Here is a 27166-nt window from a genome sequence, read left to right as displayed (position 1 = left end):
ATCTCCTCTGTCTGAATGCTGACTGCTAAAATTTACAGGAAGTGTACTTGTAAAGTATAGAGTTCAGTACAATTCTTTCTTACTTCTGGGACATTTGAGGTAATTCCCAGTATAACCTTACAGATGAATGTAAATTCTTGTCAGGAAAGGGAAGGAAACCTCGTAGCTGCCTCATTAGCCTGTTGTACTGCAGGGAGTGCACTGTCATGTCCCTTAACCATGAAGACTTTGACCCTGTTTATGAAGGGGAGGCTGTCAAGTCTGGTGTGAGTTAAACCCCATGGTTGCCATGGTTCCCCTGCAGACATACAGCTTTCAACAAATGCAATGTAGATACTTTCACATAACATGAGATGTGTTCTCGTTCTTGCTATACCAAGCTGTTTAAACTCATATTTTGAGCTAGTACATAATGTGAAAGGATGTTAAGAAGGTCACAAATTATTTTTCTATTTATATTGGTTTTTATGGCTGGGATGAGTTGAAAATGTTGGTAGTTTGCTTTGCTTTTATCAGACTTTCAATTCATAACTTGAGAAATGGATTTGTGAACTGTTTACCTTCCAGAGGTTACGAACTGAAAATAGACTCCTAAAACAGCGCATTGAAACACTAGAAAAAGTAAGTATGTTGGGGATTAGATTTAATCTCTGTTAATTTAGACTTTATTGATGGCAACTTCATTATATGAAATGGGAATTGCAGAATTATAGTTTACAGTTTTCCTGATACTCTCTGGTGTTTACTAGCAGCGCTTAGCCAAATAACATGGCTATCACCGAGCAATTAAGGTCAATGCTTTAAATGTGTAAGGTTATGTCTACTTCTTAATGATTATAAAATCAAACATTATGGCATACTCAGCTTGTGCTGTTACTGTTTTCTTTCTGAATTAGAAGCATATGTTCAAAGTCCAGAAGACTCCATGAAATAGTGGACTGGTTGTTTGGAAAAAAGGTCATTGTGAGAGAATCCTCAGTTTTGAAAATCTGAAGTTGCTTGGTGTTTTTATATAGGAGCAAAATGACAGACCTACCAATGACCAGAGCGATGTTGCAGCATTCGTATTGAGAACAGGAACACTGCCATTCATTCCTTCTATGTGGTTTTGAGGTTTTGTGGCAATTCTGGGTGCCTGGTGGGGAGAATATCCAAAGACTTATTTTTCTTATATTTAGTCTGGAGTAGAGTTTTGTTAGGTTTTTTTGTAACTGACTGAAACTTCAAAAGTATGCCTGAGGACTGCTGTGGATATGTTGCCAACTGTTCTCCAGTGGCCTCTGCTGTATCCTGGTATCACACTTCCTGTGGCAAATTGCATCTGAGCTGCTGTGCTCAGGAATGACAGCATTCTTGCCCATCTTAAGCACCAACAGGGACCATCTTTCAACAAATGGAATTGAGTACTCTTGTGGGTTGCAAACAGTTGTTCGTGTTTCACAGGGAAGTAAATGGTAATGTTTCAATTAAGAGTGACACAATTGAAGGACGTCACACTTAGGGATGTTAAACCCCTGTGCAATTTCTTGAAAAGAAGTTGGTCTAGGTCAAATTCCAATTAACTGGTTTCAGAATTTAGTTTGGAAAAGATGCATAATAAGGGCACATTGTGAAAGTTGTGACCAACAATACCATTTTATGAACATTTTTGTTTCTAGTATTGGAGATTTATAAAATGAATGGAAAAGAGTAGGCTCTCTTTAAGAAGCTTGAAGCTGTAGTGAATCATTTCAATGACCTTGGTAAATATGTAATAGTTAATACCCTTGTTTTATACTTAACTTTTAGAGGTTTGAAATATTTTCTTTTTTTAATTCTAAAGTCCAGGATAAACTGCTACATGTTAGTGCTTTTGCAAATTCTGTGCTTAGAACTTCAGAATTCACCTTCAGATTATCCCAATCTGATTGGAATTAAAACAACCCAAAATTGGAAAATATTATCTATTAATAAGAATTCCTGGAGATTGTTATCATTGTAGCATTTGAAAAACATCATAAAGTGTGAAAAATAATTAAATTCTTCTGTTGGAAACTTACTTTTAAAATATTTTTCCTTTATTCAAATCCATCTGATTTAGTTGTGATTTCCTTAGTGTACCTTAACTTCTAAGAAATAGATCTTATCTACTAGTTTGAACTTCAGTTTTAATAAAAGCATCAAGGACCAAGAAGGGCTGTGAATAGATGTATTTCTCTGTTGTAGAATGTTCAAAAAAATTGAGTTGTTTCAGGGGTGATAAAGTAGAAATTAATGAAATGCAACTGCAGGGCGGTAGGGCTTGTCAGTTGCAAAAATGAAATTTTTTTGCAAAAGTTTGGCAAGAAAAGAGAATCTATGAACTGCTGAATGAGTTAGTGGAAGAGTTCAGTAAAACAGAACATTAGCTGTCATAGTTGACATTTCCTACTTGTCTGTCAGTTTGCACCATTTAACTGCCCTGCTTCATCTTAGTGGAAGCTGTAGTTCTGCATGAGTGCCTCAGTGCTTAGTGGAGTTCCCTCTGTGCTCAAATTATGCCTTTGTTTCATGTTGTGGGGGGACTGTAGATTGTGTCTTGCATCTATCTATTCTATCAGACAATGCTTTGGTAACTTTCGTTAATTTGGGAGCAAGCCGTTCCAATAAAAACAACCAGTCTTCTGTAGGGGAATTTTAAATGTTACAGAAATCTGGCTTTGAAACCTTTTTGTATCACAGATGGACTGTGTTAAATCTGTTGCAGAAAAGGCTGCTTCCTGGGATCTTTGGACTGTGTTGCCTTCATTTATATGAAGAGTTGCTTATTTTGCAAAAAGAGTTTGCACAAAAAAATGGGTAGAATTTGGGCATCTTCTTTCTACCAGCTCTTGGTCTTTTTTGTCACTATTATCGGCCCCTTTTATTTTGGTCTCCCTTTTCCTCATTCCTGTCTGAATTTTTCCTTTGTAGGAAAGTGCTTCCTTGGCAGATAGATTGATACAGGTATAGTCTTTTAGTCTTTTACTGTATGACTCTCTTCCTACTCATAAAAAACCCAACTGCTTTAATGCATGCATATTTGCATGCTGTATTCTATCCCTGCTTTGCTGATTCGGAATAAATACAGAGCTAATACATCTTGCTAGAAATTTGTTTAATTTTGTTTACTAAAAATATATAAACCAATACCTGCACGTTATCGTAATTTTCCTAACCTGTTGTAATTTTTGTACAAATTCCTGTGGCAAATGGATTCTATGACACTGTATTAACAATGAAATTGAATATTTTGAGCCTCAATCTGTGCATGTGTAACTGAGTAATAATGCATGAAAGGAATTTTATTGAATGCAAGTACAAAACTGTGCTTGCTAAATGGATGCTGAACTCTGTAATAAAGTACTAAAGCAGCTGTTTAGTACTACTTGTCCTAAAATTTCTACCAATTGTACTCTGTGCTGTTTGCAAAACCAATCTTATGAAATAAGCAGCTAAGCATCACAAAGGCAGTTTTCCTTGGATTTGTCAACAAGTGCTTAAAAAAATAAATTATGTCCTAAGGGACAAGTGACAAGGGCCCAGGAGGCTGAGGAAAACTACCTCATAAAACGGGAGCTGGCCACCATCAAACAGCAGAGTGATGAGGCCAATACTAAACTGGAGCAAGCTGAGAATACCATCAGGGAGCTCCAGCAACAGCAGCAATGGGTAAGGAGCCTGGCAGCACATCATCATCTCATTTTTTTCCCTCACATGTGTTTATTTTTCCTCATCATTATATGACATGGTCTCTGTGCTGTCTTTGTAAACCCCTGTTCACTGTGATTTGCATTCTTAAAATTACACAAATTGGATTAAATGAAATTTTGCTCTTGTCTACTGATAGATGAGATTCATAACCCTGGATAGGTGCAAGTTATGAGTTAATAAAAAAAACTAAACAACATACCCACAATGAAACACACCAAGCAAAAAACCCTACAAACCAACCCAAAACTCTTCCACCACAAAAGAAATACTAACAAAAACCACACATACAACCTCTGATAGCTCTTAATGGTAAGAATCTAGTCATTGCAAGTTGTGTCACTCTGAATACTCAAATTTGAGGATTGATTCACAGTGCCCTAGTGTATAATTTAAGCCAGTTTCTTCCATGTTAATGTTTCTTCTGTGTACCCATATTTGGTTTTTTTTTCCAAGTATGCTAAAATTTACTGCTTGCTGAAGTAGAAGAGTATCATTCCTGATTTTGCAACTACAAAACTTGATTTAAAAGTGTGGGTTTATGGGATATGGAGAGGAAAATAAATTTTAGTAGCCTTTTATAGTGCTGTATTTGTGTGCACTCTGTGTTTTAGATAGTAAAATGTTCAGGACTTCTGACTGTTGCTGTAACACTGAAGTTACTTTCCCTGAGACTCTTGAGTGCCCAGTATCTTCTCTTTGGGGGGATAGGGGGAAGCATTTTAGCATCTTCACTTGCTGAATAAACTGTGCACTAGTAGTGTTGATGTGAATGTCTTCATATTGTTTTAAGTATGTGGTATCCAAGCACTTGTCTGGAGTCGTGGGAATTTCAGGTATATGAAATTTGACTAAGTATATTGCAGCTCCTTACCAGGTTTCTTAATGTCAGTATGGCAGTTTGTTTTACATGTCTTCCACCAAAGCTCTAGAAATACCCGTGTCTCATATTGGAAGGTAAAGATGAGATTTATTGTTAGACTGAGGAGAAATCACAACTTAAATGCAACATTCTAGAACTCATTTATTACGTATGTTTAATGCATTTCAGTGTAAAAAGATACGTACTTTAGAATAGTTGTAAGAAGTGACTAATGAGCTGTTGCTCTCTCATGTGAAACAGTGCTTTTTATAGAACTTGATCGATTTCTTTAGGGGGAAAAATAAGAAGAAATTATGATTAGGAAGATGGGGGTGGTCTAGTAATACTCTCCAACACTTTTAAACATATAGTTTAACATATTTCTTTCAAGTGAAATACATTAAGAAGCGTTCATAGACTTTTGGATATCCAGCTGTATTGTGTGATTACAATAGTACACATGCCTTGGGAATGTATTTTTAGAGGCATCCATGTTAATGACCTGTATGCAATGAAAAGTTATTTGAAGAAGACTGAGATACTGTATTTATTTATTTGTTAATTGCTGGGAATGTGACTTTTAAAGCTAAAGCCTTTATGCTGGGGACCTTAGTGAGTACCAATGATGGGGAGGCCTGACAGGATGCCTAGGTATGGGAACTGATCCTGAGCAAAACCTTAGATAACTGTGGATTGCAAATTTGGCTGGGTTGGAGCTGTGGGTGCAGACAGCTGGATAAGTACTGTGGGAGTGGAGAGTAAACTAAATTATGAGCACACTTCCTTCTTTCCATGCTTGCAGCATTGTTTTCCTCCACTTAAATGTGAACGTGCCTATAGGAAGTTGTCTGACTCTGTGTGTGGAACTGAGACTGTAAATCCATATGGTTATAGACAGATTTGTGCCTAATAATAATTATAATTATATTTGTGCTGGCTTATTCTGAAGTACAAGGAATAGCACTGTGGCTTTGACACCCATCAGAATTAGAAAACGTGGTGAAAGAGTTAAAATGGTTTCAGTGAGGAGGGTTTGCTAGATCCTGCTGCATCAGTAAGATGTGTAATCAAACAGGCTTTTAACTGTTTCCAAGCGTGGGAGCTACAAACGCAAGCAGCTGCGTGCGTTTCGGGCGCCGCCTGGTGGGAATGCGTGGATTTATTTGGAATTTTGGCGTTTTACTGTGCACTGGTTAATTTTTTGCCCCTTGCTGGTGCCAGTAGCTTTGTTCTTGGCAATATTCCTTTTCAGTATTGTCTTGTTAGTATTTGCTTTAATGTTTTCTTCTCTAGTTATTTCAGCTTTGTTTATTGTTAGCAAAAATGATTGCACTTGTAAATCACTGCATAGTTTCTGTGCTTATTTAAAGATACAGCATCTATTGTATATATTTTATCATCTACATCTCTTTCAGTCTTGAATTGTCTGTTTCAGCATGATAAAAAAATGTAATGTGTGGATATGAACCTCTGAATAGAAATGTATGAAAAGAACTGCCTAAAGGGTACTTGCAGCAGCCTCTTCTGAACAACTGTGGGATTAAAAAAACCCACTGTTTTGCTGGTAGCAAAATATTATCAAAACAATAGCATTTCTAAGAAGGTGAACATTGCCTTTGTAAAAAGGTTATGCATTTGGATTTGAGTACTGTCAAGGGTTTCTACCCTCTGTTCAATGAAATTTGATAGCATAGGTTGGATGGCTTAAGGGTAAGTATTGAACATACTTACTGGATTTGTGTCTGAAGAAATTCTCCCCTGCAGCACTTCTGAATACAGAGGTGGGTAGAGGAGTATTCTTTTGATTGAAGCCCAAATTACATACAAGTTTATTTTTGCCTGTGCTAAACTATTTATAGGGAGTTTTTAGTTGAACCAGAAAGACTTCATTATGAAGTGTGGAGTCTGCTTAAAGAGGTGATCATTATACTAACGAATGATACTAATCTCTCTTGGCTTGTCTGGTCTTTAACGTGGAAGCTTGCCAAAGGCAAGTCGTGGTGTGTTACCAAGTGATTAAGAGGGAGGTGGCTTCTTCCTCATACTGCTGGTAAATCGAGAACTGCATAGAGGAAGTTTTGCCTGGCTTGAACGAAATACAGTTTTCTTTTGAGACATGCTAAGAGCAGTGGTATTTGAGGAGTTAGGGGAAGGGGTAATCAGCCTCTTGTAACTTAGTCCTGATAATTATGTGCCAAAGGTTTTGTTCTCTGTTCTTTTCCCCCTTGTGTTTCTAAATGAAAGGGGTAGCTTCTTGCTGGATGTAAACACCTCCAGAATGCAAATCTTGTCTTTCCCTGTGACTCTGTAATTGTCAATGATTACCCAGTTCATCATTCTGAATGCTTTAAAATTGAATCTGATAAATTGGAGGCTAATCAAGCTAAAATTAGTTCACATCTTATTTTTAAATAGGCTCCTCAGCTATATTATGTGAAGATAGAATTTTAATTGACTAAGCATTCAGATGGAAGCATATGCATTTTGCAAGGTAATTTATAGTGATGTATTTGGTTATTGTTACATCAACTTCATAATGCATAGTTTCTTTTCAGGAACTCATGCTAAAATGACTGATAATAATTAAGAACATAGTAATTGATGTTGGGAATATATGCTTGTGAATGAGTGTTGCAACTTTATGAAAGGCTTCACTTTATTTTACAGTATACTTTCCTAATACAGTGTTCTGATTTGCAACAAAAAAGCAGAAAATAAGAATACTGTATTTAGGGAAGTACTACAGTTAGTGCTCAAATGTATAAACGAAGTTAGCTGGGAGCTGCTGGATCATCTGTTAATTGTCTTTAGTATAGTGTACTGGAGAAACATAGTGTAATTGTATCTGCCATCAGCCAAAATAATATTTGGTATGGTTATGTTTAAGAAAAGTTGGATGGAAATAAATCCAGTTGTATGAAGCCCAGCAAGGACTTGTTTCTTTCAGAATTAAATGGCTAGAACTACCGTTTTAGTCCTTTATATTACTTGTGTCTCTTCAACATAGGCAAGAAAGTGTAACTGTGGTTAAAATGTTTGGAGCCTGAAAGTCTGTGTTTGCATTGTGGCTTTTGTCAGAAATTCTAGGGCTTAAGGCAAATATATAAAAGGAGATCTTTTTCCTGCAGTCAATTTAAAAGTAGTTTTCAAATGCTATTTTAACTATAAACTTGTGTTACTTTTATATACTAAATTATTGAAATTGTGCTTTGTTTTACTAGGTAGCAAAACGCACAACTTCTAATTTGTGAATCTTGATTTCTTCAGTCTGTTTTGATTCTCAGCTGGGGTTTTTTGTATATCAAGACTTGATTTAGAGTTTGTTGTGGCTGAGTAAATAAGTACTCTTAACATATTTCTTAGGCAGGCAAAATCTAAAGACAGATTTAAAGAAGGCATGGCTCATGCTTAAAACTGGATTAATAACTTTTCTTACGTTCTCCATTACTAATTATTTGATAAACATCAATTAGATTTTTATAGAATACACTTACTTTATTGCAAACTCAGCATGTATTCAGTTGTTCAAATCTGCTGTTTTCTCTCAATGTCCTGGAGAGCACTGCATTTGCTCTCATTCCGTATGTATCACAGACAGAAATCTGGAACATGAAATGCAGAGTCCATCTAAGTTGCTGTGTGTGTCGTGGGATGAACCTGTACAAACAGCCAGGGAATAAAAAAGAGTGGTTGCTTCTTCTCTGCCTCTACATGGTGTTACATGTGGTACTTGTGTTGCTACATGATGTGAAGCAACTGTGGAAATGAATCAGCATTGTCCACCATCCTCCTCCTTACACTCAAATCAGGGCTGCCTCCACTGCTTGCTGAGGCAAGAGCACTGTGTGGGTTGAAAATATGAATTCAAGTAGTATTGTATAAGGGAAAAATCAGTATTGATGTACAAGGATCACAGTGTATCTGTGTTCCACGTGTGTTCACATGCACACAGTATGCCCAGTGCTTAAGTGGACAGTGTCAATGACACTAAAAACTGCCTGCTTGAGCTGCCTTTGCCTTTTAATGCTCTGTACATATCCCCTCCATCACAGCTTCCTGTAGGCACGTATATACAAGAAATATAGTAACACTAAGAGTAGAGTACATTCTTAATTTGGATTGTGCTATAAGTCTTGACAAAAGGTTTAATTGGCATGCAGAAGTATAAAAGGAAACAAAAAAATTTCCTTGACTATATAGTTACATTTAAATCCTTGTTTTTCCTGTTTGCCTTTTATTTATACATAAAAAGTCAGAGTGTCACACCCTGGCAGAAGGGAACTGAAGACTTCTATTAATTTTTTTTACTGTTTTTTACATGCAAACTATGATGAAACTTTAGATGAAATTGTTTGATGCAAATATAATGTAAGACACAGCTGTATCTTTAGTATAATGAATAATCTTTAAAAAGTTGAATTGTTAATTAAAACTGAATCTATGAACCCAAGCATAGTACTTACATTTCTCAATGTAGTTCATGACACCAAAAATATATTATTTTCCTCAGTGTAGCTATGTAAACACAATAACTAAACAGCTACACTTTGAGGATTTCAACGCCCACTTTTTTCTTCAATCAGAAATTTAAAGGCTGATTTAGGTTGGTGTTGCCTATCAAGCAAGTTTGACAATCTGTCAAACTGACAAGTCATTTTAAAGTGACCCAGGAAAGAAATAAAATGTATTTCTTAGCTATTGATTGGGGGGAAAAGTTAAGAGAGTCTTTTAAATATAAGTGCTTCAGTTGGGTGTATCTGAATCTCAGAAGGAATATATAGAGTGTGAGCAAACAAGACCCAAGCCCTGGAGTGAAGAAAAGGGCAAACCAAAGTCATTGTGCATTGGAGCATGTGTAGTTTTATTTCAAAGCCAAGATTATGGAAGGATTCTGTTGAATTGGAGTTCAAGTGAACAAGGATTGAGTGATACTTGTACTAACCTTGTAATTAGTTAGTCTTTCCCAATCATGTTGTTCTGCAGATCAGAAAATAATCACAGATTGTTGGAGAATCTTTCGGTTTGGTTGACAGTGAGAGAAAAGTGTGAGTTGCTGCTTGTCAGTACTAATAGGGGTCTCAGTTTTGTCAGACACATTTGGCTGTGTGGAGGTGCAGTTGTTTGAGAGACAGAGCAGTAGGGATACGTTTGTTAGCAGTCTGGATTGACATTAATAGACTTGGATATGGTAAGCACTTACGCTGGTACTCCTGATATTAAACATTTGAATGTACTTGTCCCACCAAATCTGGTATATAAAACCCCTTTCAAACAACCTGTACTTCATACTAAACATATTTCTGCAAACTTTGTAGCATAAATGCAGTTCACGATACAGTGAAGACTTTGTGCTACAGCTGGAAAAAGAGCTGGTCCAAGCCAGGCTGAGTGAAGCAGAGTCCCATTGTGCCCTGAAGGAGATGCAAGATAAAGTTCTAGAAATGGAAAAGGTAAATCAAACCAGGACCCTCTATACAGAACAGCACTAGAAACAAACTACAGGTCCTTTTCATTCCTAGCAAGCAGAACTGTGCTCTAGAACCTTCTCTTCTATGCTTCTGTGACTGCAAGATGCTTTTCAAACCTGAAAATACAACAATAAAACAAAGGTCTGTTTGCGCTGGGAAAGGTTTGTGAATAACTGATCACTTTTCTTCTATTCCTGAAGCCTGCTGTAGTTGAAAACTTGGGTTCTGGTGAAGTCCTGACAGGAAACATCAATTGTTTCAAAATTTTATCCTGCAGCAAGAGCAGTGGGCTTAGAGTGAGCAATTGAGATCATGTGAAACGAAGCATTTTGGAAGGGGAAGAAGAATGGGTTCAATATTACCATTCCCATTACAGGCAGGGAAAGAATCCCTTATCCCTTCACTGCTCAGTATCAGAATCTCTAATGCTTTTTGGGTGCCATGCTAGCTTGTAACTTATTGATGCCAGAGTTCAAGCTGTACTCAAACCTACTGTCAAACATTTACCTTTCTCTGAAGCAAAGTTTAACTGCAAGATAAAAAACAAAAAAAACCCAATAACTGACCGGATAAAAAGCATGCTTTTCAGATCCTGTTGCAGTGACTTTGGAATTAGTTTCCTTAGGAAATTTTAATGAGCTATATACCCAGACTTTGGCTAGAACTTGCTAGCTAATTAGATAAACCCACTGGAGTCAAAATTTATTTTTCAGTTATCTGATGGGCTTAGTATTATTAGTGTGGTAGTTTTTACTGTATTGACCATTGGTAAGAATTCAGGATATAAAGTATTTTTCAAAATTTAGAAGACTACTTAATCTTCATCAGCTAGAGACAGCATACAATGAAAACTTATCTGTGAAGAAAAACTGGAATAGTGGGATTAGTTCCAGTGCATGCCCCAGACAAACTCAGACATACAGTAATATTTCAGTCTGTCATAATGAACATCTGCACATGAGAAGGTGGCTGAATTCCCTCAAATTCCTCCAGCAAAGCTCTTTACTGCTGTTAGTGATGAGTCGTGTAATCTGGAGAGCTTCTGCTGAATAACTTGGGACTTGCATGGCCACAATGACAGTGCCATAAGCATTCAGAAACATACCCTCTCATTTCCTGTATTTGCCAATATTCAGATCCCAAAATTCCCATGGAATGCTAATCAATGGCTGTCATGCTGTGTTCTGTTCATGTTAATCAGGTGCTTTACTCACCTCTCAAGAAAACCTGACAACTGTCACAGTGTTATACATCTGCAAAAACACTTGATTTTGCTGAAAACAACTACTGGGAAATAAAGCAATGAAGAACAGTTCAGCTTTGAATATTTGGTGACCAGTGGTTTGTTGTAGGGGTATTGTAGACCGCCTGTCCTCCTTCTTCCCCTCTTGTTTTTCTCCCACATTTTCATCATTAGGATTTCATGTCTGTTAAGCTTTTCCTGGTGTTTTCTGTTTAGCCTTTTCTCACCTTTCTGCTTTTTCCTCATGTGTCTTGCACTGTTCATCTCTAAGACCTCTTGACTTGTTGTTTATAAATATTAACTGATGGTTCCTTTGTCAGCATATCTGTTTTCCTTTTCAAAGGCTGATGACCTACTTCCTTCCTAAAAAATGAATTTCCATTTATTATTTTTCCTGTAAACCTAAATAAAAGTTATAGCTATAAGGTGTAATTTCAATTCATTGTTGCTTTACTTTTTATCAACTAGATCAAAACCTTCTAGATTGCTCTCCATATTTTGATAGTGTGTTCAAATATTGAAAATGGAACATTTTGTTAGGAATACCATTCAGGAAATTTTGAAGTCCAAATACCTGGAACGACTACATTATAATTTTTTTTTGTAGTTGGAAGTTATTTATACACATGATATCCAGAAGCTTAGATTTTTTGATGGTTTTTATTTTGCAGAGGATGTGCACTTAGTTTTCGTAGTTATTTTTACATGTTTATATTGTTGGACGAGGTTTCACTAAGCACAATTTTATTCAAGTACATATTTAAGAGGATGGTCCTTGTTGCAGAGGAACAGCTCCCTCCCTGATGAGGAAAATGTTGCCAGACTACAAGAAGAACTGATTGCAGTAAAATTAAGAGAAGCAGAATCTTTGATGGGTCTCAAAGAACTAAGGCAGCAAGTCAAAGATTTGGAGGAACACTGGCAGGTATGGGTTGCAATACAATTTTATGAATTTTTGTTTTCAATGATAAAGCATAAGACTATAAAATTTTGCGATATTGAGATCAAGTAGAAACTAATGATTATGGATCAAACTTCTGAGGTGAGAAAATCCTTAAATTCAGCTGTCACAAGAAACTGCACTTCAAGAACGTGTTAGAAATTGGTGCCTAGTTGTTATAGATGGCAGAGGGCCTGTGCTACCAGCTAACTGTAATGGTAGGAGGGAAATACCTATCAGTACTCCTACTTTGCTGCATGTTAAAAAGGGCTAGAAACAGACAAAAATGTTTAGAATATACTTGCAATTTTCTGACTTAATGAAGTTGGGAATGAATGTGTTCAGTTTTTTAATTGCCTGTTCTTAAAACCAGTAAGTTTCCATGGGTTTCTAGCTTTTAGAATCAACAGGGGAACTCTAGCTATTTATCCTTATATAACTGAGACCTTAGATGAAGGAAGGAAACACCAGGAATGATCAGGCATTACCAGCAAAACCGTGCCATTTTTCTAGCGTCACCTAGCTCGTACCACTGGAAGATGGAAAGATCCTCCCAGAAAAAATGCAGTGAATGAGCTACAGGATGAGCTGATGACAGTGCGGTTGAGAGAAGCAGAAACTCAGGCTGAGCTGAAAGAGACCAAACAAAGAATGATGGAGGTGGAGACACAGGTATGTTACTGAGCACTAGGACGTGTGAATTGAGCTGGATGCTGGCAGTTTGGTGTTAAATGGTAGATGCCTCATGATGATCTTCACTATCTACAGGCAGGACTTCAGTTCCAAAATGTGGGATGTTTTTACTTCTGTTAGATGGGGATGGGAGAATCTACGGCATACAGTCCAACTTTAATGTGTCTTCTTTAATCTTTTCCAGGACTATGCTTCTTGAATTTCTAATTTGGGGTAGTTGTTAGACACTGAATGTATGTGCATCTTAAGCCATTAAATCTTAACAGGTGTAATAACAAAAGTATGTTAAAGGTGTTTTAAATTTCACAAAATCTGATTGGCAATTCTGATAATAGCAATGTTTAGGTGGCAGTGTGTGCTTTCTTTTGATGACAGTGGTGATTGATTTTCTGCTGAGGTCATGAATCTGGTTACTAAGCTGCGGATTCAGCAAAGCAGCTGTGTCTTGGTCAGGGGTTTTTAGCACGAGGTTTGCCTTTAATGTGCCTGGATACAAAAGCACGGGTTACACCTGCTGAGGTTTGTGCAGAAAAGATGCTCATACCTTAAATGCCTAGATTCTTTTTGTATAACTAGGTAATAAGTTGCCAAGCACCTGAAATGAAAATGCACTAAAATGGTGAATTCATATTGTATTAGTAAATTTTCACTCAAGTTAATAAGCACAATGTACTGATGATTGCAAAGGATTTGTATGGGGCTTCTAAGAAATCTTCCCATGAAACACCTGCTAAATGTTACTTTTTGAAAGAGATCTACGCATCCACAAAACTAAACAAACAGCAGCTTTACTTGAAAAGGTTCAGCAATTCCAGAAACCAGGAGAGCATGTAAGGACGCGCTATTGAAGACGGATGAACCAACTGCAATGCATATGAAGACTTCTTTCTGACAGAGGCGCCACTTTGTCTATACCAACTGAACAAGTTTCCTCTTCCCTTGCCTGCCAAAATTTTCACTGGCATGTCAATATTGTTTTGGTCAGTAGGGGGCGGAGAGATCCTGCTGTTTGGCTCACATGTGTTCAGGTGCTTCTCGCTTCAGTGTTACACATGGGTCTTTGTACGTGCTCAGGCTGTTCAGCTGTCTGACAAAAATGCCATTCTCGTGGTATGGTGTGCACAGCTTCAGGTACAAATGCTGTGACTTGTACTTGTGCACTGATCTCAACTAAGGTGCCACGTTGTTTTCAGGAATTCACTGGGCAGGGAAATGTGCAATGGCAGTATTTCTGACATACCTGATCTTTCCTGGATGCATAGTGTAGTTGGGATACAAGTTCACAAATTGGGAAAAAGAGATCTACTGGAGTGTGGTGGAGCTTTGCAATAGTATTTTTACAATGAGTCATCTGTTTAAGAACAATTTAAATATCCTGGCGATAAACAATGTTATGCATTCTCTTCTGATTACACTTGGAAAACTCTGAATGCTCTTTCATCAAAAGTTTTTATGGTAAATCATCTCTGTTTTTTCAATCTTCAGGGAGTTAGATTAATGTTCTTTCCTTAACATGTATTTTGCTCCTTTTTTTGGTCCTACATTTCAGAATCAGATCAATAGTAATCACTTACGAAGGGCAGAGCAAGAGGTTGCCAACCTACAGGAGAAGGTGCAGTATCTTTCTGCACAGAACAAAGGACTCCTGGCTCAGTTGAATGAAGCAAAACGTAGACAAGCAGAGATTGAATGCAAGGTAAATGACATCCTGAAAAGAATATTTGTGTGCTAATATATGTACATTTTAGTCTTGTCTGCCATCATTGGATAAAATTGTGTCTTAACTGAGAAGCATAAATCATAAAACCAAAATTCTGTTTACTGATTTTGACAATATCATTTTGAATTTACTATCCTACAAAAATCACTTGAGGTTTTGACAGAGCTGCTTCTTTGTGGTCCCATGAAGATAAACATTTACTTTAGATCATGGTTCCGCTCAGAAGAGTGTCTGTGTATAATATAAAAAGACACTCCTCAGCAACAGACTTTCAGGTTTTCATTTTTCTTACTGTCTTGCCAGTTCCTTTTGTTTCTAGTGGGACTTGAATGTACAGTGCAGTAAAGAAGTAACTTCTGCTGACTCATCAAACTCCATCACAAGCTTTTAGTAAAAAAGACACTGAATCCTAACTAGAAGAAATTGCTTCTACTGACTTTTTTGTTTGCCATAACTTCTGGTTTACTAAGTACTAATGCTGAGATTAATTTTACTGATTTTTTTTAATAATCATAGTCTTGGTGATGCCTTTTTCATATAACCCATAACTCACTTTGATTAGTTTTTGATACTGAAGGTGCTCATTAATCCTTAAGAGATTGAGGATTGAGACTGTGTAATCACTATTCGGGTTTTATGTTGACTATGTAAAGAGCAATATGTCTTTAACCTGATTTATGAGTTAGTACACATAAGTATTCTCAATGGGATAATACATTTGTAGATCAGTGTTCTAGCATGGGCTAGAGAAAAGTGCAACAGTAATAGACAGAGCACCAGCCATACTCTTTAGAGATTCTGTGAAATTCTGAAAGTAGCTATGGTGAATAGCCAGTGAAGTATCTTCACTGACATACCCTAACATTAGGTCCTGAAACTTGTTTTGCAGCTAATAGAAAAAAGATTACAATTTACACTGTAAGATGTTTTACAACATCTTACAGTATTTGATTATATATCAAAACCAACAACAGTTATTCCTGATTTCTGTTAACTGATGTTGGATTATATTTTTTTTCTTCTGTTTTTTCAAGTTGTTTGAAATCATACTCTAGTTTTATTTTTGTCTTGGCTAGGTAGCAGTATTTCTACTGTCTCAAAAAGTATATATTTAGATTTTCAACTCCAAATATATGCATAATAAACTGGTATGTTATTTCAGGAGCTTGTATTTTTCTTTTAAAAGATATCTTGAAATGCTTAAGCAGAAATTAAATTTTTTGTAGCCAGTTGCAGCTGTATGGCAACTGGTTTTGCCACAGGTGTGTATTGTTATGCTTTTCCCTCTTTATCTGACTACTGCTTCTACAGCAAGGACTCAATTTCATTTTTTTTCTTGAAGCTCACCACTGATCTTTCTAATCAGTTGTGCTAAAGAATTTACAATTTAAGATTTGTGCCCCTACCCAGTCTTGTCTTTCTTGTCATATCATCTTCTGTGGTAATTATTGAGAACACGCTCTGTTTCAGAGATAAAGCATCAGTGCCATCTAGAGCAGCACTATTGACTCATCTCTGATACCAAAGTCAAACCAAGCCAGTCTTTCCTTCAGCTTTCAGTTAAATACATGCAATCCTGTGGACTTGTCGGTTTGCCTTCATTTGAGCAATCATGCAGCAGAATTTAGCAAGAATGGCTAAACTTTGTCTAGCACATGATAGATTTCTCTGAAATGGGCTCCCCTGATTACAAATGCAGTTAATTGGGTCCTGTAGATTATATACCTCCTTTACAGGAATATTTAAAAAAGGAACCAAAACCAAACAATAGCATGTTTAGAAGTAGCTACTATGGATAAGCTTTGATATGTTTGATTTTATTTCAACTGTACTGTCTAATGAAGGGAGCTTGAGTATTGTTTGTTTGAAGCACACATTAAAATAACTGAAGTACTGGAACTGAATTGCAGTAAATACAGTTTAGTTACACCAGTCTGCTATAAAAGTAGGTTTACCTGAGCCTAATCTGTCTCTTCCCCAGAGCTGTTTGCTCTTCAGCAGATAATATTGCTCACTAATTATCTAACACTTCTTTCTCTCTGTGGTTGTACCAGTCTGCTGACAATATAATATTGTTTTATACTCTGAACTCTTGAGGACTTGCCTCATGAAGCTGGACATTTTTTTCACTCCTTTTCAAACTCAAATTACCTATCATTTATAGACAGACTAGTAGGTTAAGCTTACAGTGGGAGGCCAATTGTAGGTTACGTGCATTTATATTTTATTCTAAAATGTCTTTGTTATATACTGTAACTAAGATAGCTGGACTAAATGAGTTGAGAATACATTTGCTTTTGTATTTTATTTTTTTATTTTTTTAGGACAAAGGAAGTGGTGAAATAAGTAATTCTTATATTGCTTTGCTGTTTATATATATATAAGTGCAGAATTAAAGCATGAGCTGGTTTCATTTATAATGTTGATTATTTTTCTTAATTTACAGTATAATATTTCTGGAAAACAAGACAGTTGTTTTCTGGACCTTGAAACTGATAACAGCAAGTTTTCAAATCTGCACAGATTTTTTTTTTACATTAATATACTTTGGAGTTTATATTAGATTGTTACATACTTCTCCTATGGGTTAAAATTAAATTTAAGTTCTTTAGAATAGTGGTAGTTTGCAGAGCGGTGTATTAAGTTTTCTCAGGATTTTGAGTGAAAGCAATGCACAGTCTTTAATCAGCTAAAACTGGTAGTAGTTAGCTCCCATTTCTGACTTCTTTCAGAGTAAAGAAGAAGTGATGGCAGTACGGCTCCGTGAGGCAGACCGCATTGCAGCTGTGGCAGAACTTCAGCAGCATATTGCTGAATTAGAAATCCAGGTAACAAGTGATGGCATTAAATGTGAAACTTGATACTGATTAGATTTTGTCCTTTGTGAGTTTTTTCTTCCTCTACTGTGTTTCTTCATTAGCCCATTGTGAATACAAGACACTGCTTTGCCAAGTGGGATAATGCTGTATTGCTGAATTCCTGTACAAGCAAAGCCTGAAATGTAACTTGGGCACATACCTGTGAGTTGTTAATAATTCCTTTTGTACAAATACCATGTTAAAGGCAACACTCTTTTTAACTCTGACTTCTGTTTTGGTTTTTTTTTCCTTGTAATTGGTACTTCTTATCAATTAATGGATGAGATTTGAAAACATCCTCTGTCCAAAAAAAGATGCATACAATTTTGATTCCAGCAACCATTTTTTTTTTCTGTGCTTACTCTTGTGTTATGATCAGTGTTGAAGGACTTCTTGTAAAACTCTTACTCCCTTCATGTAAATCTTGCAACCAGAAATATTTACTGCTACCACGTCACTGTAGGATCTCAAGATGCATCCTTTGGCCTCTGTGTTGTTCCTTACACTTTCAGTTCCTTTTGGAGCTTTCACTGTCCCATGAACATGCTGCTCCCTTGATGAGAAAACCAGAGGTTGCTGTGCTTTATATTTTCTTGGCTTTGGGAAATCATGTCTTACTGTAGCCTGACCTTTCCTGTAATCATATACTGTTGTCCTGTCTGAATTCTGATGCAGAGTTTTGCTTGGTTGTTTTTACTAAGTTACAATCCAGTTACTCTCTGGTTTACTTTTTGTTAAACCTGGTGTTGCTATTGTGTTTCTTCCTGTGAAATTTTTCCTTTGAGGTGATGATTTTATTAGATTGTTTCAAAGCCACTTTTTCCCTATGATTTCTCAATTAGTTGTATCTTTTTCATCTCTTCGTATATGGAATGTACAAATAAATTTCATTGAGCTTGCATAAAGAATTTTTGTCCTCTAGTGCAGCAGGCACTAAACTTATTGAAAGTTAAACCAATCATTTCTTTAAATCATGTAATGCCTAGATAATGCTGTGATCTGTACATTAGAAATACCTAGATAAGTATGGTAAACATTGCATATGAATCATTTATCATCTAGTAAGATAACAAGAGAGTAGCTGAGTTAAGGTCAATCTTCTGCTCAAATTGACATTTTAAAAAAAGAGAGGGGAAGTTGAAAGGTTACTTCAAGCAATGTGATTTAGTAGGTGAGAAGTGAGTACTCATTTTAGATTATTTTTACTTTAGCACAGACTTCAAATGCCATCCTGCTTCCATTGTTTGATAGATTCACATCTCTCAAAATGTGGTCAGTATCTTATGAAACAGTGAATCCCGTAATGATCAGTTGGGAAATTTTTCACAGCTGTCACACAATTCAAATTGTGTTCATTTTTTAGTGTAAATACATCTGGCTTGGTTTTCTGTTGTTTAATTCATCAAACCATCCATGCTGCATCATTTTATTACTCTCTCCTATTCCCATTCCATATTTCTGCTTAACTTAGGGATCACAGAATTGCAGGTGGATTTTTATAATACCTTGTCATGAGACAGAAAAAACTGCAGGAATGTAGTCTGTTTTATGATTCTAGCTAATGCATCCAAAGATCACACTGTTTCTGTTTTGTCATAATATTGCACTCTCTCAGGTTCAGTTGTTTATCCACATCGTCTCTCCTTCCTTTTGACAAGTACTACTTTGCACAATGCAGTTTTTAGTTAGGTTTTTATTATTCTAGGTTTTTTGTTTCCTTCCAAAGTGCATTTCAAGTCCCAGTCTTTATGGTATTCTCAGATTATCGCCTGCTAATGATTTCTTGAGTTTGATCTTAGTAAAATTCTTGATTTTCTTCACAAAAGTGAGAGTGGCTGTGCTTTCTTAGTATACAGTGTGGAGTATGAAGTCATTTTGTGGCTGAGGTTCACGTTCATTTGATGAGTTTGCACTGTTAGGTTTTTGGTGAACATCTGATCTCAAACTTACACTAACAGGAAAGATAATTTCTTCAATTGTGAAATACAGATCTTAGGTGTGAACTTTATAGTACTTAAAACAAATAATTTGGCAGAATTAAGTTCTGCTAATGTTAATTTATTTATTTTTGACACTATAAACATTACTTGAACTGCTTTTATTGAACTGTGATAGATGTCTTGTTTTTTTTTAAATCTAAGCAGATATTTTTCACCAGTCTGTTTTGCCAGCAAATATGAAACTTATGATCAAAACTTCCTTTTTGGGTAGTCATGCTCAAAAGCCTTTGAAACACTTGCACCAAAAGAAATGTAGCAATGGAGTTGGAAATCCTGAATACCCAAAGCTTGTCAACCATAAAACATGCAACTGATAATAGGGCTTAAACAAAAGTGAATTTTAAAGGAGATTGAAAATCTAGATAACTTCTTCATCACTGGAGAAAGAGCTGCCTCCCACTCTCTTCTGTTCAGCTTGTGATCAGGTGACAGCTGTGATTGCTGTCACCTGACATTGGGAGCAAAAGGCCCTTTTAATCAGAACTTGCCTTAATGACTTGAAATGCAATATTTAATACCAGAAATACATTTAGCCAGTCTTGGAGCATAGGCACCAGGATTAAAGTATATGTGCACAGTGCATCACGAATAGGTCTGTTTGTCAAGCTGTTTCAAAGCTGATAAAAATGAAGGGAGGAAGTTAACCTACCACATAACCTTCCCTTTTTTTTTTTTTTTTTTTTTTTTTTGAGGTGGGTGGTGCTTTTCTAAGAAGCTCAAGGGATTCATTGCCAGGTCCACATGGGCCATAGCAATGCTTAACCTAAATTGCAAGGTTTTCTTTTAGAAGTTTATGTAGGTGTAGGTGCAAGACAGTGATGTTAAATTTGTAATGCAGAGTATCACTACTCCCACATAAGAACTGATCTGACATCACACACACACACATGCTAGATTTAAATCACAGTTTCTGGGTCACTCTTAGTTTTGGTTAGTAATAATGACAGGGATGGAGACTGAACGATCATTCAATAACAGATGTAGTTCTGCAACAAGTTGTCAGTTTATTATGTTATTAAGAAGTTATTTCTTAATATATTCCAAATGTCACCTTGTCTTGTTCGAGCATTCAGTTCATGATGCTGAGCTTTTAAACTTTTGTGTAAGTATATTGAAATGCAATGAGTTGTCCAATACATGATGGATATTCTAAGTCTTTCTTTAGACTTTCAGTGCAAAAATAGCACGGAATTGAAGTATAACCGAAGTGTAACTTATGTTGCACATACCTAGGCCCCAGAAGTAACAAGGAAAAACCCTGATGTTATAACCCTGTTATGTGGAAACAAAGGTTTACTTTGTCAGCATGTATTTACTCTTCTATCATGTCTTTATTTTTCTCTGACTTTCCAGTTCAGCTTATGTTTGGGAGATAAACATAGAATCGTGGAATGGCTAGGATTGCAAGGAACCTTGAAGATCTCTTTCCAGCCTCCCTGCCATGGGCAGGACAGCTTTCCCTAGACCAGGTTGCTTCCCCATCTTCACACTAAAGACTTTCTTCCTAATATCGGATCTCAAGCTACCCACTTTCAGTTTAAAGCCATTCTCTGTTGTCCTGTGACTACATGCCCTTGTCAAAACTCCCTCTCCAGCTCTCTTGTAGCTGCCTTAGGAAAGGGCTCTAAGGTCTCCCTGGAGCTTTCTCTTCTGTTGGCTGAGCAGCTTCACCTCTCTCAGCCAGTCTTCCTAGAGGTGCTCCAGCCCTCTCATCATCGTCGTGGCCTCCTCTGGACTCACCATACTGAGTCTATATTGTTCTGGTGCTGGGGACCCTACAGCGCCCAGGTGGGGTCTCACAAGTGTGGAGCAGAGGGGCAGAATCCTCTCCCTCGAGCTGCTGCCCACACTGCTTTTGATGCAGCCCAAGACACGTTTGGTTTTCTGGGCTCAGTTTAAGTGCACACTGCCAATTCGTGTCCAGTCTCTCTGCCACCAGCACCCCCAAGTCCTTCTTGGTGAGGCTGCTCTTGATTCATTCATCCCCCAGCCTTTATTGACATGGGAGTTTGCCCTGACCGAGTGTTGCACCTTCCACTGAGCCTTACTGAACCTCATGAGGTTCCCATGAGCCAACTCCTAAAGCTTGTTCAGGTCTCTCTGGATGGCATCCCTTCCCTAAAATGATTTGGACATCTTTAGCAGGGTTCTGGGCTTTGAACAGGGCATTTGGGTAATTTATTAACAGATGAAGGATGGATTTTTAGATGATTTGGCTGCTATTTTTTGTATTTCCACACTGGGGAGAAGCTTGCATAGAATCATATAATCATTTAGGTTGGGAAAGACCTTTAAGGTCATTGAGTCCAACTGTTAACCCAGCATTGTCAAGTCCACCACTAAACCATGTTCCTAAGTAACACATCTACATGTCTTTTAAATCACTCCAAGGACAGTGACTGAACCACTTCTTTGGGCAGCCTGCAGCCTGTTCCCAATGTTTGACAGCCTTTTCCATAGAGAAATTTTTCCTGATATTCCATCCAAGCCTCACCTGAGGCAACTTGAGACCATTTCCTTACGTCATTTCACTTGCTACTTGGGAGAAGAGACTGATCCACACCTTGCTATAACCTCATTACATGTGGTTGTAGAGTGCTGAGGTTTCCCCTCAGCATTCTTTTCTCTGGACTAAACACCCCCAGCTCCCTCAGCTGCTGCTTGTGGGCCTTAGGCTCCAAACCAGCTGTGTTGCCTTTCTATGCCTCAATGTCCTGTGTGAGGGTCCTGAAACTGAACACAATAGTCAAGGTGCAGCTTTTACTTTCTCACAAAGGTTAGAGATTTACACCCTACAACTAAATAGCTTATCCTGGTCAGGTTGCATGCAGTGTGATCCTGTTTGTTTCATCCTTTCCTAAAATTAAAAGAGCCAAATCTTCAGGTTTGCTTCCTCAGGAAGATAGTCTTTCTTGTTTTCAGCTGAACTGGGAGCTTCAAACTGCAGCAAGGAAATATTTCTGGCCTAATAATTAGCAAATGTTCCTTCTGATTGCATATGGACAGCCCTGTTGTTTTTGTTTTGGTATTTTTAAGTTTTTCCCTGCAGTAATTGAAAGAAGAATGGAAAAATCCAGGCAAGGTTAGATCAGTTACAAGCTGCAGTCACTCAGCTGCCTAGGGTGAGGAGCAGTAGACCAGTGGAAGGGTAGGCAGGTTGAGGAAACAGAGTGGGGCAGCTGTAGCCTCTGCTTGGCAGCTTGATTTCTTTCCCTCCATTTCTATGCAGGCTGGTGACATGTAGTATCCTCTTAAAATTATCCATGGCTGATTTGGGCTGTATAGAGCACACTTGTAATATGAAAAACTAGTTTTACATCTGAGTAATCTTAAAGCAAAAAATATCCAAAAGAATTAATTCTTCTTTTTGTTAGGTTGCTCTGGACAGACAGTAACATCACTTCTTCCTGCTGTGTTTCCTGGCAGATTCAGAGAATTTTGTCACATTTACCCTATCTCTAACCCGGTCAAAGCAGCTTTGAGGAGAACTGTAAAGGAAATCCATGATTGTGCTAGTAATCTCTCCACAGCTTAAACTTTTAGCACTATTTCTTTAGAATGAAGCCTTTCTATGACCTCTGTTTAATAACTTTTCCAAGTACTGACTGTTCAGTAAAGAATTGTTTCCATCTTTTCAAATTACAGGAAACCCTTTTTTTACTCTTATCAATAGCGGTGTGTGATGTTAGTGATGTGTTTTTTGAAAGTCTAGAATGAGTCACTGTAAAGTCACTGAAAGGACACTAGTTACCACATCTACCCTTCTGAATATATTTAATTTACATTTTCAATGCAGTGTCTTTTGCTACAAAGTAAGAATTTTAAAGCCTCTCCTGAAAAGAGGCTGAGGCAAGTTGTTACCAAGTAAATATTTCTAAGTCAGAAAAGATCAAATTAAGGGTGTGAGGGAAACATCCTGTCTTCCAGTCATTTTTAGTAAAGATGTTATCTGAGGAACAGACAGTTGTCTAGTGTGCCTGGAGTTTGACTGCCTATGTAAAATTTTTTTTCTGTGTTTTAAGCTCACAGTTATTAAAATGAAAATAACCCTAGATGTTTTCATATTATTTAAAACAGCTTATTTTCTTATTGATGTATATTTCCTTTCCTATCCAATGTGATAATGGATAGGAGTGTTTTAGAAAAGTTGTACTCCTCTTTGGATGGAACACCTACAACTGGAATTTGATTACACTGATCTCCTGTATCTTAAACTTTGGTCAAGCAGCAAAAGTTGGCTTAAGGCCTCCAGTGTTTTTCAGGTGCTTTCTGGTGATTTATTTATTTGTTGTATAAACCCTTTTTTATTATGAGTATTAAACTTGATTTTGGGGGGCCATTATACAGTAATGGTTTCAGGTATTCTAAATAAGCATTTTTTTAAGCAGTCTGTCCCTGCACTCTTGTGTTGCCAGCTATACATCCTGGCCTGATGCTAAATGAATTTGAAAGGTCTCCATATGTTCAGGAGTTCTCAGTAGCATCAGGTGGCTTTTTGAGACTAGCTATTGCTTTTTTTGCAAGATGCTTTTTTCTTAGAAAGCCAGGCAAAAGAGGATTTAGGTGTGATATGAAAACCATGATTCTCAGCTGATAGTTTATGGTGGACAGAATTTTTTCTCATTTTAAGGAGAAAATTATTGGAGCGTAGATTTTTCTTCTCAGGAGGTCTCAGTGTAACTCTTGGTATGCACACAGGTACAGTCACTCTACTTCTTCACAGCAGGAGGAGAGAGGTGAGAGCTTCCAAAACTGTGAAGGGGCCTAAGTGAGTTCTGTTTCAGCAGCGGGTTTTTTGATCTGTAGAGCTCATTTCCTGCTTCGCTGCCCGTGCTGCTCCCACTATACACACAGCCTCTGGGGCAGGGGGTTGGATTGTGTATTGGCTGAGTACCCTGCTGCAAGCACCTGTCCCAAGGCAGAGGTGATAGCTGCCCTGAGTGTGTTTGTTATCCTGATACACATTTCTAACCCTGGTGGTGCTGTTGGAGCCGGTCTATCAGAAGAGACTGAAAAGGAGCAGTTAAAAATCTTCAAAAGCAGTGAAATCAAGATTGATGCATATGTAATTACAGTGTAACAGCAATTGGCACTGCTTTTCTAAAAATCCTTCTGGGAAGAGGAGGGAGGCACTGCAGCGGTGCCAGTATGTAGACGCAGTATGCCAGGTGTAGACATTCATTCACATGTGACTGCAGGGTGTTTTAAACAAATTCCTACATTCCTACATTCTAGAATTGGCTAGCTTTCATTATTTTGCTATTCTGATAATACCCACACTATTTATGTTCTCTGCTTATTTTCTCTGCATATTAATTTTTAATTTAAAATTACTATGATTTGCCTAGCAAGCAGCTAGTTTTTGTGTTGTGACTTCTCCAGATATCACAGATTTGTTATAATAGTGCTCCCCCTCACCCTCAACCACCTAAAAAACAAGCCAGCAACCCACATCCTATGTGAATAACTCTAGATTTAAAATATTTAACATGGAGATGACTAATTACTTATGCTATTTTCCTTTAAAAGGTGTGACATTCATACCTTAAAGACTTCTAAATTGTAAGTGCAGTCTTAACATTCAGTTTTGAACCCATACTGTTGATTTGAGTGCTTTCCTCAGAAGTAGAAAACTGCTCAAGCACAGTAGTCCAAAACTATTCAAGCACAGTATACAAGCAGTGCAGAGTTAAATGTCCAGTTCCTACTAAAGTAAATGCCACAATAGGAAGCATTAAAAGAAATTAAGCTGCATGAAAGCAATTTAATTTTTCTTATGTCAGTGCAACTGTGTAGTAACTGGTAGTATGGCTTCTGTGTGACTTGACTACTGTGTGCAGTCCTGAGCTCCACTATTTCAGAAGGATGTGAAGGTCCTTGAATGTGTCCAAAGGGTAATAAAGCTGGTGAAAGAGCTGAAGAGAAAGTCCTGTGAGGAGTGGCTAAGGATTTGGGGCTCAGTTCAGTTTGGAGAAAAGGAAGCTGAGGGGTGGTGGTGTCAAGCTCCCCTAATGAAAAAGTACTGATAAAGAATATTACTACCAAATTTAAGTTCCTCACATTCAAATTTCTCTTTGATTACTGAATGCTCATCAGAAGGTGAGGATTATTTGCATTAAGTTCAGATTACGTTCTAGAGTGAAATGTCACTGGAAAGTGAAACAATTTGGAAGATCATGGTAATACTTTGTACTTGTATAAAAATGTATGTATTGATGAGAAATATTAGTCTCATTTCACAGTATTAAAGAGTATTGGGTAACTTAAAAATCATAATATGACAGATAAAACTTTGAAGGACTTTTTTTGTTCATTAGGTACAGGTAAGCTTTCAGCTGTCTACTTATTATTTATTCTCTAAATTAGATTATTTTGATAGAAATTACAATATATTTTAATGCTATGGTGTTTGACTCCTCCATGTTTTCCAGTGGTTTGCTAGCACACTTGCATAAGAATCTTTAAAATACAATGGCACGATCAGCTAAGTAGACTATAGTTTTCTGTTGGTCAGGGATGAGCAGCAGCTGTAAAGAAGACTCTGATTTTCCGTCATCCTTTCAATTTATCCACTGTAGACAGACTTGGTATCCCACAGAACATGGGATTATTTAATTATGAAGATGATTTTTTATCAGCAAGTTAAATGGAACAGCTTCTGATCACTTGCATTTTGAATGTTGCAAGAGGAAGGACCTTTTTAAAAGTATGTAGAAAATGCCATTGCAGGCTTACTTTTTTTTGTGTGAATTGCTAGCTCTACAAAAGCTGTAGTTCTGAAAGGAAAACTGAAACTTACTTGCTTTTCAGTGATAATGGGCATCTTGCAAGCTAGACTTAGGCCTTCCATTCAGCTCTAACTGACTGTAGCTACAGTCAGTTCTTCCATGAGCAAATACACACAGTTATTCTGTAATATCTGCATTGACTTTACAGTGTTATTCCTAGAATAAAAAGTAACCATTACACCACTTAAATGTAATGGAAGTGTGCAATTCCCATATGATATATACGAACAGCTTTCAGCTATATGTGTGCCAAACCCAACCTGCTAAATGTTACTGCTTCTGCTGTTAGTTTACACGGACTGAGCTTGGCAGCGCCTGTTTCACAGCCCCTTGTGCGCCCAGTTTCTACATAAGCTCAGCTGTTTATTACACTTCTGTTTTAGGAGGGCTGTGGCACCTCGGTTCTACTTCTGCTAAAACTTTGCTTTACTGTTGCATTTTGATTGCAGAGTGTGTGACTCTGTGTGACATAGTAGAGGCCATAGAGTAAGAGGCTTAAATGGGAAAGTCAAGGTTTCAAACAGAGGAAAAGGACTTAATAATGTCTCCCCTATATATTCCTTCTGCCTCAAGAGATCAGTTCATGCTCATTGTGTGGAATCTTAGTGTCTGACAGCAAGGAAGATTTTTTCATATGCTGATGTATTTTTAGTCTGCAGGTTGTGTTGCTTTTGTTTCATAGGCCAGTAGTCATTCTTATAGAGAGAGGTGATGGGATTAGACTGCATTTAGGTTTTTTACATCAATTTAGGACAGGAACTATTATTAGTATTAATACTACTTTAGTGTACATGTGTGAATTTGGCCATAGGTTACCGTGGAAACTAGGTTCAGTATGGAAATATGCATTAAAGGATCTTGTTCTTGTTACAGATTGTGGGAATTA

At 37.2% G+C, this 27166-nt stretch overlaps 1 protein-coding gene across 10 annotated transcripts in view; it reads left to right on the top strand.

Moving 5' to 3' along the window:
* The window catches only part of EVI5 (ecotropic viral integration site 5), a 74362-nt gene that overhangs the window by 27091 nt on the left and 20105 nt on the right, over window positions 1–27166 (top strand). For 8 of the 10 annotated variants that reach the window (XM_038145161.1, XM_038145167.1, XM_038145159.1 and 5 more), the window contains 8 exons: window positions 568–621; window positions 2932–2964; window positions 3523–3669; window positions 9886–10020; window positions 12066–12206; window positions 12735–12893; window positions 14464–14610; window positions 17367–17462. In XM_038145161.1, coding sequence (XP_038001089.1) covers window positions 568–621; window positions 2932–2964; window positions 3523–3669; window positions 9886–10020; window positions 12066–12206; window positions 12735–12893; window positions 14464–14610; window positions 17367–17462 — 912 coding nt within the window. The remainder of the gene's footprint in view (window positions 1–567; window positions 622–2931; window positions 2965–3522; window positions 3670–9885; window positions 10021–12065; window positions 12207–12734; window positions 12894–14463; window positions 14611–17366; window positions 17463–27166) is intronic. The other 2 variants (XM_038145162.1, XM_038145163.1) reach the window with 2 other exon arrangements.

Source organism: Motacilla alba, chromosome 8 (assembly GCF_015832195.1).
Source record: "Motacilla alba alba isolate MOTALB_02 chromosome 8, Motacilla_alba_V1.0_pri, whole genome shotgun sequence".
NCBI classification, from domain to species: Eukaryota; Metazoa; Chordata; class Aves; order Passeriformes; family Motacillidae; genus Motacilla; species Motacilla alba.
The sequence above is the reverse complement of the archived record's forward strand: the minus strand, read 5'-3'. Positions and strand labels throughout refer to the sequence as shown.